This window comes from Desmodus rotundus, chromosome 4 (genome assembly GCF_022682495.2).
Source record: "Desmodus rotundus isolate HL8 chromosome 4, HLdesRot8A.1, whole genome shotgun sequence".
NCBI lineage: Eukaryota > Metazoa > Chordata > Mammalia > Chiroptera > Phyllostomidae > Desmodus > Desmodus rotundus.
The window spans coordinates 153,058,392-153,070,898 of NC_071390.1; the positions used below are offsets into that span (position 1 = coordinate 153,058,392).

The following is a 12,507-nucleotide window of genomic DNA, read 5'->3' on the forward strand; positions in this document are numbered from 1 at the left end:
ATGTGGCTGTTCAGATTCTCTGATCTAGTTTTGGAAGATTATATGTTTCGAGGAATTTATCCATTTCATCCAGGTTGTTCAGCTTGTTGGCATATAGTTGTTCATAATATTTTCTTATAATCCTTTGTATTTCTTTGCTGTTAGTTGTTATTACTCCTCTTTCATTTCTGATTTTACTTATCTGGGTCCTTTCTCTTTTTTTCTTGATGAGTCTGGTTAAACTTTTGTCAATCTTGTTTAATTTTTTAAGAACATGCTCTTGGATTCATTGATCTTTTATATTATTTTTTTAGCCTCTATTTCATTTGTTTCTGCTTTTATCTTTATTACTCCCCCCTTCTGCTCTCTTTGGGCTTTGTTTGTTATTCTTTTTCAAGTCCCTTTAAGCATGAAGTTAGACTTTATTTGGAGCTTTTTCTTGTTTTTTTTTTTTTGAAGTAGGCTTGTAATGCTATGGATTTCCCTCTTAGGATTGCTTTCCCAGTGTCCCACAGATTTAGGATTGTTGTGTCCTAGTGTTCATTAGTTTCAAGGTATCTTTTGATTTCTTCCTTGGTCTCGTTGTTGACTCATTCATTGTTTAACAACATGTTATTTAGCTTCCATGTCTTTGCTTGTTTTTCAGTATTCTTGTTGTGATTGATTTCTAGTTTCATAGCATTGTAGTCAGAGAATATGATTGAAATGATTTCAATCTTCTTAAATTTATTATCACTAGCTTTGTGTCCTAATGCGGTCTATCCTAGAAAACGTTCCACGGGCACTTGAAAAGTGTGTATATTCCACTGCTTTGGGGTGAAATGTTCTGAAGATATCAATTAAATCCATTTGATCTAGTGTCTTGTTTAAGGTTGTTGTCCCCTTGTTGATCTTCTGTCTGGAAGATCTATCCATTGAAGTCAATGGTGTGATAAAATTCCTGACTATTACTGTATTTCTGTCAGTCTCTCATTTTATATCTATCAAGATTTCCTTTACATATTTAGGTGCTCCTATGTTGGGTACATAAATGTTTACTAGGGTTATGTCCTGTTGTTGGACTGTTGTCTTTATTATTATGTAGTGTACTTCTCTGTCTCTTACTATAGCTTTGGTTTTAAAGTCCTTTTTGTCAGATGTAATTACTGCTACCCCAGCTTTCTTTTCTTTTCCATTTGCATGAAATATCTTTTCCATCCCTTCACTTTCAGTCGGTGTGTATCTTTTGATCTGAGATGTATCTCTTGGAGGCAACATATATATGGGCCTTATTTCCTTACCCATTCAGTTACTCTATGTCTTTTGGTTAAAGCATTTTAAGCCATGTACATTTAAAATGATTATTGATAGATATGTATGTAGTGCCATTTTATTGTTAGACTGTTTTGCTCTGTTTTTTTTTTCTTTCTCTTTTTCTTTTTCTTAAAGCCAGTCCTTTAACATTTGTTGCAGTATTGTTATGGTATTAACAAACCCTTTTAGTTTTCTCTTGTCTGCGAAGCTCCTCATTTCTCCTTCAATTTTAAATGATAGTCTTGCTGGTGAAGTAGTCTTGGTTGCAGGTCCTTGTTTTTCATCATCTTGAATATTTCATGCCATTCCCTTCTGGCCTGAAATGTTGCTGATGAGTAATCAGATGACAGTCTAATTGGCACTCCCTTGTATGTATCTACCTGCTTTTCTCTTGCGGCTTTCAGGATTCACTCCTTGTCTTAAAGTCTTGTCATTTTAATTATGATATGTCTCAGTGTAGGCCTCTTCGGGTCTAACTTGTTTGGAATTCTCTGAGCTTCTTGGACTTGCGTGTCTTTTTCCTTCACCAGATTAGGGAAGTTTTTGGTCATTATTCCTTCAAATAGGTTCTCGATCCCTTGTTTGCTGTCTTCTCCTCTTGGTATTCCTATGATATGGAAGTTATGCCACTTCATGTTGTCTGAAATGTTTCTTAGGCTCTCCTCATTTTTAATTTTGTTTTTCTTTTTGCTGCTCTAGGTGTTTTTTTCTGCCTTGTCTTACTAAACACTGATGCGATCCTACACTTCATCTAACCTACTGTTTATTCCTTCCAGTGCATTATTAATTTCAGCTATTGCATTCTTTATTTCTGACTGGTCCTTTTTTTATGGTTTCTACATCTTCTTTCATGCTTTTGAGTATCTTTATCATCATAACTCTAAACTCCCTATCTGATAAATTGCTTGATTCCATTTCATCTAATTCTTCTTCTGGAGAATTCTCTTGTTCTTTCATTTGGAGTATGTTTCTTTGTCTTCACATATTGGCTGCTTCTTTGCGTTTTCTGCCTTAGCTGTTAAACTAATCAGCCATTGGACTGATCAGCTGTTAATACAATCAATCACTAATCTGTAGCCTGGCTTAAGCACTAAAGGCTGAGGCAGAGTAATACCTGGAGGAGGAGCTCTTACTTCTCAAGCTGATGCCTCTTGGAGGGGAATGATCTTCCTGAGAAAGATGGCTCCTGCAGTATGGGGAATGACTCAGCACAGAGATCCTGTCAACTGTTCCTTCAGTTCTCTCCCAAGAGCCACCAAACCCAGACTCTCCTCAAGCATCTCTAGTCCACTCTGCACCCCCTCTGTCAGAGCCCAGGATAAGTGGCTGCAAATGAAATTTTGTGCATTGGCCCTTTACAAGGCTCTGTGTGCCTCCAGCTATCTCTCTCTGGCAGAGAAAATTCCTGTTGCTTTTCACAGCTGGATGGTATCTGTGTTCCCTTCCAGCTCTGGTGCTGCAGGCTGGGGAGCCCAGCTTATGGTTTAGACTGAACACTTCTGAGGGGAAGCTCCTGGTTGCTAAAATATCCCTCCTGATCTTCAGCTGCCACCTGTGGGAGCCCAGCCAGTCCTCTTACATCTCCACACTCCCTACCAGTCACATTGTGGTAAAGTGGTTTCTTCTGTATGCCCTTGGTTATATATAAGGCTTCCCTCCAGCTAGTGTTCAGTTGGTTATTTAGGATGCTTTCTCTACAATTTAGTTGTAATTCCAGATTGATACTGAGAGGAGATTAGAGTAGCATCTACTTACTCCTCTGTTATCTTGGATCTCCCCACTTCTCCCTCCATTTTCATCAAGCCTCTTCCTTCATTGATTCTTTTTTTCAATCACCATAGACTGATCCTGTCTCTTTTGACTTGGGATAACTTTTCTCTCCAGGCATTTTCTTTAAGTCTATCCTTACATTTATTTGATATTTATAAATTGTCTAATTGTAGATGTTGTCAGAATATAATTTTCAAATCTTCAAAAATATGACATATAAATATGGAATGAATGTAAGTCAAAAGTTTTGTTCAACTCATTAATTAATGAGGGAACAACTTAAATGGTGAAACTGGTTTAAAATCTTTCTGAGTAATAGCTACAAGTAACTTTTTAAAAAAGGGAATATTAGAATGAAGTCTCTAGGTTAAGTACAGAAGTGTTTAAAATCCTACAAGACAACACATAACTTTTGGTGGTCTGTTCTACTGGACAATAACCCACAAGTTAATAGATAACTTGGTAACTTCACAGTGTTAGGGCTCAAATCCAAAATTAAGTAGCAAAATTAAACTCAAGTAAATTCTCCTAGAGACTTAATAATCCTTGCATGGACTTGTTAAATAATGTTTCATTATAACGTTGAATAAACATGCTGTACTCATTTCTGACTTCCAAGTCTTGAATAATTTTTACAATATAATTGACTATTACAAACACTCAAGTGACTCAAGTGGATAGGATTAGTTTAAGTTCTTTAATGCCCCCTCCACATCTATGCATGAAGAGCCTGTACAACATGGCAGGATACTCCATGTAACAATGTATAACTTTCAGCCAGTCATGACCTTTCTACTCGTATTTTTCTCTACCGTAAATGAGGAACTGGAATAAGTTGATCACTAAAAACTTTTCTTGTTTTAAAGTATTGTTATTCTTTAAGAATGGAATTGAGAAAGGCAAAATATCATGGTTCTCTAACTAGCATGTGGAGTTAGGCAATGGGGCCCCCTAATGGTCTTCAGTGAATTCTTGGCATGCCAGCCTTCTAATTGTCCCAGAATGTCTGGGGAACTTCTCATAAGAGGTTTGGGAATACTTCCTTTAGGACCCTTGATTTAATTGGTCTAGATATGTTATCTAGTGCCACAAAAATGCTGCATAACAAACAATGACAAAACTTAAGTGGAATACAATAATTTATTTTTGCTTTCAACCCTATGAGTGAATTAGAAAGTTCCGTTGACCTTGATTAGGCTTGGCTGGGCAGTTCATTGTCTCTTAGCTGGGACAAACTCACACATCTAGTGGTCAGCTAGCTGTTGGCTTCAGGACAACCTCACTAGGATAACTGATTCTGCTCTAAAAGATTCCTCCGTCAGCCTGGCCTAAGTTTGCTCTAGTGTTGGTAGCAGTGTTCTGAGAGTGGAAGCAAGCTCAGACGTGGCAGACCATCAGTTCTACCAAATGTGTTGGCCAAAGAAAGTCATAAGGAAGCCTGTAGGGCAATAATAGGCTCCAGCTCCTGATGGGAAAGAAGGGGAAACTGATACAAAATGGGGCATAAATGTGGAGAGGGAGGATGAATTGGTGCTATTTTTATTCAACTTTTAAGATTCAGAGGGGAGTGGGGAGGGGACAGTGGGGAGAGGGGATTACAGGAACTACTATAAAGGACACATGGACAAAATCAAGGGGTAGGGTGGAGGTAGGGGAGGGAGGTGGGTTTGGCTGTGGTGGAGTGGAGGGATGGGGAGAAAAGGCAGACAACTGTAATTGAATAACAATAAAAATTTAATTTAAAAAAAGATTCATTAGGCAGGAATAGATCAGCCTTACTTTGCAAAGCACTTCTAAGTACTCTGCTAAATGCTATGTGAATGTTGAAATTTTCCAATCTGGCTGGTAGAAACATGCGCTATCCCTGGCTTTGTGTGTATGCCAGATACTGCTTCTAATCCTTTCAGGTGGTTCTTTTTGAAGCCTTCAGTAGTTACCCCACACTTACTATCTGATCTGTACTTAGCAAAATATTCAATGGGACTCTTCAAATTTTTGGAGCTCTTTTTTTTTTTCTGCCATATACTTCTCTGTTACTTTTCCCTATGAACTCTAGCCACTTTGATTTCAGGAGTCTGTCAGTGATTCTGGTACTATGTTGTCTAATATCCAGTATTTTCAGAAATAGGGTTTTTTTCCACATATTTTGTCTAGTTTTCTTAGTCATTTCATGCAGGAGAGTAAATTCAGTCTCTGTTGCTCCATTTTGGCCAGAAATGGAAGTCTCCAATTCTTAGAATTTATGCTTAGGAAAAAGGAGGACTTCTAAAGACTATTGATGACCTAACTTTCGGTGAGGAAAAAGCAGTATGCAAATATCTGATCATAGTTTAAAATATGTATTTCTCTCTTGCTTGTGCAATTTCACTCTCTTCTCTTCTCTTCTCAGTATAGTTGTTATATTTTTATTGTATCATATGTGTGGGTATTCATTTTACCTTACCAATGACAGTGTAACATTTTTTTAGATGTTGTGAATATCTTACACTTCTTTATATTCTTCACCATGCGTGTTACATTTTAGAGTTAATGGTAATCAATTAATGATTCTCCTTTTCTGTAAAAAGGGACTCAAACCCTGAGGATTAATTAAGGGATGTGTGCATGTGCTTTGTAGAGTAAAATTCAGGGTAAATAATGGTAATTTAACTTTTAGGTTGATGTCAATTTTGGTTTAAATTGTCTCCACTTAAATTAGGTGCCATATGTTAGACTACAATTGCTCATGAGTTCAACTACCACCTACTTAGAACAGTACTCCAGGCTGACAGGAAGAACTCTCTAAACCTCTCAGACCCTCTCGTTTTGGTGAGGCTTATTTTCTTTCTCAGAAAACTTGAACTCATAATTCACAAACATATAATACATGGATTAAACACTTTCAACCTGCTTGATGAGTGTGGTATTGAGAAAAGATTATATTTGTAGAATAAGTATTTCTCTGTAAACTCTCAATTGTATTAATATTATCTGTGAACTTTCTTGTAGGCTGCCTTCTTAAAATCACACACTTGGCGTTCTTCTCCTTCCCTCTCTCCTCAACTTCTGCATCTCCTCCCCCATTATTTATTTCATAAAATTATAGGTGGAAAAGGCATAGAAAGTAATTACTACATACCCTTAATTTGACTTAGGATGAGCTTAATTACAAAGCAGAAGTTTTTGCAAAAAAAATCAAACCATTATCTAAAGACAGACATGATTATTTGGGGAATCATCTGAGCAGTTGCTTTCTTTCATTAGTGTGGACAATCTACATTGGCCATACAGTTGTTTATTATGCTTGTCAAAATACAAAGAATTAATTTTAATATTTTTCATGCCTTTAATATAGTCTTGTTCTACACATAACATAATTTGATGGAAAATACGGAATTCCATGTTAAGTTAAACATTTTTATAGGTAAATAATTTGGACTCATATTCATACAATGATATAGTGATGTTTATATGTCTAGGACAATATTTTATTTACAATAGATTTTTTTTGTTTTTTTCACTATTGTGGTAAAATCTAAAATGCATTAGGATTTCTAGATTTATAATAATGTGTATAATTGCCTATATAAGATTATGAAAATAAATCCCAGGGATCTGGAAATGAAAGCTTTTGGATTTTTTAAGGAATGTCATGCACATATGGATGGTTATTATTATTGTGAATCCACACACAAGAATAGATGAGGTTCTTCCTGTTTATAAAGCAACCATATGCAAAGCTCACTGAAATGTATACAACATATCACAGAATATTATTCATGATAAAACTGAACTGTATTGCTATCATCATGAACCTTTAAAATAAAGTCAAGTGTAACTGTAGTTTATACTCCTAAAAGCCTAATTTTCTTTTAATAGATTTAAATTCTAATTACTTATAAGAATGGGTAGCATTTTGAAATAAAAAAATTTTGATTCAGCATTTCAAATATATACACTTTCTTTTTGGTAAGGTTTTACATCGAGATGAGTGATTATAACATATTAATAAATGTTTATTTTATGGACACAACTCATTTTAATTATTTGATACATTTAAATTTTGTATACATCTCCATAAAATGACATACCAATGCAATTTTTATTGTGCCTTTTCAGAACACAAATGCCAATCTGAACATGAGGAAAAGAACAAATGCCTTGGTTCACTCTGAATCTGACATTGGCATCAAAACCGAGGTAGGAAACCATTCGAACAGATCTTCCGTGGTTGTCCAAGGATCTTCCGAAGCCACATCGCAGTCTTACTTAGCTTCCAGTCCAAACCCATTCAGCCATGCAAATGCAGCTGAAACTATATCTGCTGCAAGAGCACTTCCATCTGCTACTTTTTCTACTCCTAGTAGAACTGGGTTTGTGCCCCGGCAAGCTTCAGCTGGATCTGCTTTTTCTCATCATGTGTTCGGATCAAGACTGGAGCGAATTAAGACCACAGTTAATACCATAGGGGCTTCTGGGAAGTTGTCAGCCACCACTCCTCCCTCTGCTCCACCACCTTCTGGATCTGGCACAAGTAAAATAGACAAATATGCTCGCATCCTCTTTCCAGTAACATTCGGGGCATTTAACATGGTATATTGGGTTGTTTATTTATCTAAGGACACTATGGAGAAATCAGAAAGTCTGATGTAATTTTTTTGCTATAGTAGTTTCCTAAAATATGATGAACTTAATGGAGAATGTCTTTTTAAATGTTTTTAAAGATAAACAATTATTCTTTACTAAAATAAAAATGCTATGTAATTTTTCCATTTAAAAAATTCAAGCCAGTTATTGGGAGAGTTAATTAATTCCTCAGTGAAGAGAAAATGAGCCAATTTTCATTTCAGAAAATGATTTAAATAGAATCAATTCCGCATTCAAATTAGACAGAATACAGACCATCTTGGAAAGTTGATACAAGAGAAATAGGGCTATTAGAAATATGTGGTTGCATATTTATGCACTGAAATTTGAAAACAAACTATGGCATTTTTAAATATACACTATGAATATCAACCAACCACCTTCAATTTCCCAGTGACATTGCCCTTAATCAGAATTGTTTAGCAGATATATCTGGTGACCTTTGGAGATCCTCTTACTTAGTATCTGCAAGAAAAGGACTTTTCCTGTTAAATGAACATTTTAAAAAGGAAGCTGGAAGAAAGCAAATTCTGACCAATGGAGTGAAACCTCTGCTTCATTGAAAAGAAATACAGGGACCGGGGAAAATACGTTCCCTGTCTTACGATGGCCAAACAGGACTTAACAGTTGACTTGAAAATTTGTGCTTTGAGCCAAAGTTTAACTCATTGTATGAATTATTTTGATAGTAGTTCATTCAGTTATGTGTTCTTTCAACATATGTTTATTCAGAGCCTACTGTGTCCCAGACACTACGCTAGACATTGTCTCTCTAGGAAAGCTCCTTCAGCATTACCTGCAATATTACTTCAATAGAACAGTCAGTGCATGCTAATGAACCATAAACTAGCAGAAGCCACTGCATCCTTTAATGGAGAAAAATTATTTAGAGTCTGCAAACATATTCAAAATATTTGTCTCCTATACAGATAGAGATAACAGGTATATTGTTCACATAGCCACTTTTGAGATAAGTACACATTAGCACAACTTCAGCGATTGACATCAAAATATAATGAAAATGTGGTATCAATTTTTCAGTAAGTGAAAAGCACTTTGTGCCTGAAAGTAGAATTCTAGGCGCTGTAAGAACTTATAGATTACCTGTCTGAAATGTGATCAGAATCACAGAATCATCAGAATTGGGAACACAATACAAAGCCTTTTTAAATGCTTTTCCCAACATAGAATGGTGAAATGTATTAGCTAGTGAAATGCTAAACTTCTGGGGAGGTTTTGTGTCCATAATTCTGTATTTCTGGGCGGTTTCACGTTTATTTGGGGGAAAGGTTTGCACAGTTTCATAACTGAGGTGAGCTTTTCAGAGTTAAAAGAGCAGCAGCAAAAGAATGGAGTACAGAAAAAAAAAAAACCCAACCCATAGCCAAGGGGTAGGATGCCGCTAACTCTTTTAATACAGTTTATCAAGATTTTCATGCACTAACTTTTCTTTTTCATTAGGTAGATATAACAAGTTAATTGAATTTCAGGCAGCTCTCTTATGCTGCTAAATCTAAGTCAATTTTTTGTTGCATTGCTTCCAGGTTTTTCTTTTACACTTCTCTCTCTCACCTGGGTTTTGTAAATGAATGTGTTCTGGAAGTTTGGGGAAACATTTTGAGAGAAATGGCCATCTTGCAAACAGGAGCTCTTATTTTTTAGAAAGGAAATTGTATTCATTGACATTAGTTTTTCAGTTATTGAATTATTTGGAGTGGTTTTGTCTGAGACCTATAATATGTGTAAATGCCAAATATTGTGAGTCATATCTGAGAATTCCTTCTTGGTCATCTCTCTAGGTAATTCCTAGAATAATCAACAGTTTTAGGGCTGAACTATGCTTTCAAAATCACCCAATCCAAATCCCTCATTTACAAATTGATATCTGTAATATGAGGCCCAGTAAAATTTGTATAAATGTATATATTTAATAAAGAATATTTGTACAAAAAGCTTATCAAATATTATCTCATGAATGTGAATAGATTTCTAGCCTTGAGAACAATGATTGAAACTGTCGTTGGAAGTTATGATTGTTGTTTGTTCTAATGAAATGACCTTATTTCTTTGGTGAGGAACATACTCCTTGCTTATTTATTGGCCAATTTTTAAGAAGTATTTCATTGTCTTCATTTTTAAAAAATAAATTCTGCCCTGATAAATTTCACAGATGTTGAAGGGATAAAAAGAAATGATTTTGGATTTGTAGACCAGAGATGCAAATGAACTCATAGTATTTTTCTTATTTTTGTACATGAAGAAGATTTTAAATAAATCAAGTGACCAAATAAAGAGAAAGGGCAAAATTAACCAAGGATTCTTTTATTTTTTAAGATTTTATTTATTTATTTATTTAGTCTTAGAGAGAGGAAAGAAGTCAGAAAGAGAGGGAGAAAAACATCAGAGTGTGGTTGCCTCTTGTGTGCTCCCTACAGGGAGGGGACCTGGACTGCAACCCAGGCATGTGCCCTGACAGGGAATAAAACCGCTGACCCTTTGGTTTGCCTGGCTGGCACTCTTACTGAGCCACACAAGCCAGGGCTAGCCATGGATTCTTAATTGTAAATTTGAAGAAATTTACCAGAAAGTCTAATCATTAGTAGAAAAAGGAATTATTTTATTTGTACATGATAATAATAATAATAATAATAATGCATAGTTTATTTTCCCCCCAATGAATTCCATCAAATTAATTCAAGGTTATATTTTTTATTTTGGTCATCATTTCTATCTTTCTAATAACTCAGAGCTACATTCATTGTAACACTTGTGATGGACCTGCCACTTTTTACCATTAGAAAATCTCACTAGACTCTGAGAGCCCAAAGTCCTGGCAATTTGTGAAGAAGGATTCTGGCTGAGAGGACTACCTTTGCATGTCTCTATTTTTTTAAATATATAATTCAGAATTGTTTTATTCAGTACCAAGATCTATATTCTAGCTTTCCACTGCAAGTTGGACAATAAGGGCTATGTCATTACTTCTGATTTCCTCCAGGCATGACTAGGTATAATAATGTATTTACATGATTAATCCACAGTTAAAAATACCTTGCATTTGTGCATATACGGAGTATTTGAATAATGTGTATTTTAAATTAGACCTTACCCATCTTGAATTAGAGTAGGCAGAGAGGAGTCACCGTCTTTTACAGAAGGAAATGAATCATAGAAAATTTAGTGACAAAGATAAGAGCACAGGGCTGGAAAGAATTTAAAGGGCCATTTCCCCATCACCCCACTTTAGCAGTGGCTGTGTTTCAAGCAATACATAAAATAATTGTCATTTATTTTATCCATGAATTGGTAATTCTGTCTGACCTAGAAAAAATCCCTACTTCCTGCTCCCCCGTTTCCAGTGCCCCCTCTTCTAGATTTGTGAATACCCTCTAGTGGAAAAGCACCAGGTGGAGAAATGAGTGACCTCACTTCAAGTTCTGACGCTTTATCTACTCTGGTGTGGTTTTAGACAAGACATTTAAAATCTCTAGGCTTCGTTTCTTACTTATAACAGGAAAGTGAGATGAGAAATATCTAAGATTTCTTTCCATTTTAGTATTCTCTGGTTCTCATATAGCCTAAATACAAGCATACTCTTGGAACAGATACACTTGATACTTTGTGCTGCAAACAGATATTTATGGGGTAAAACTAATTTTAGTGGCATTGCTTAATTACTTTTAGTTCATGGCTTGCCTCAAGTTAAGGTTTTCTTAAAAGAAATAACATTTCTCCACTTAGATTAGATATTTTCTTCTTTGTGGAAGATTTTGTTCCTTAAAGACTAAAAAATTTTGATTCTTTTTCTTGTTTGGTTTTCATTCATCTTTACTAGATGGGTTTCTGGTTAATGTTGGACACTGTGCTGATTTTTAGATGTACATAGGAAACAAAACTGTTTTCTTTCCTTACAGGTGGTCACAGTCTGATAGTGATGATGGACGTGTAGACAAATAACTCTGCATAGTAAGTGCTGCAGCCATATAGTATAGAACCGAGACTAGGGTGATAGGAATGAGCATTAACCTCAGGCACAAAAATATTTGAGGCACCAAAAAACTCAATAAGCAAGATAAACAACATTTTGAAAGAATATTAAAAAAAAATCAAAATTCATGCCAAAATCCATGATAAACCAAATATGCAAATTTTAAATAAGGATGGGATCAGTACTAATACTGTTTTCTTTTGCATCAAGCTCTAATATTACTCGACATGGCACTGATATGGAGGGTAGAGAAAAGTTACATAATTTTGTAATTTCATGATGGAGAGGAAGAAAGCGATGGCAGACAGGCTGCACAGAGATATTACTGAGCTGATCTTTGTAGAATCATTTGGAATTCTATCCCCTCTGCCTGCTCCCACCAACAACACAACACATTTTAAGCACCACATGAAGCATGAAAAGAGATTCAGATTTGGAACTTCAAGGGGAACTCTCACTACAAATAGTTTAGGGTTCGGGGGGAGAAGCAGGAAAGTGAATGCAGGGCAGTGAGAGTTGTTAATGCTGGAAGGAACTGCTGGGGCTGGATTAGAGAGAGTTTTGTGTAAATTACTAAAAAAGATTGGGTTTGATCCCTGATTAGTGGCAATTTATTGAAAATCTTGACAGATAATAAAAATCAACATGCTATTGAAACTGGACCCAGGTTTGGCTGCCCGTCCCAAGGAAAGCCAAACCCATGAGACAAGTGTTGGTGAAAAGGAGGGTGATTTATTGGAGCACCAGCATTTTGAGAAGAGGTGGGAGAGGACTCCTGTCCTCAAAAAGCCATCTTAACATCTCTGGTTAAGCCAGCGATTCTTAAACGGAGTTGGTGGGAGTTTGGGCCT

The 12,507-nt window shown here is 35.8% G+C and overlaps 1 protein-coding gene across 1 annotated transcript in view; it reads left to right on the forward strand.

The window, feature by feature from the left end:
- GABRA4 (gamma-aminobutyric acid type A receptor subunit alpha4) overlaps positions 1 to 7,674 on the forward strand; it is a 66,120-nt gene extending 58,446 nt beyond the window's left edge. Inside the window, exon 9 of the mRNA XM_024573768.2 lies at positions 7,141 to 7,674. Coding sequence (XP_024429536.1) covers positions 7,141 to 7,674 — 534 coding nt within the window. The remainder of the gene's footprint in view (positions 1 to 7,140) is intronic.
- The last annotated feature ends 4,833 nt before the right edge of the window (positions 7,675 to 12,507 follow it).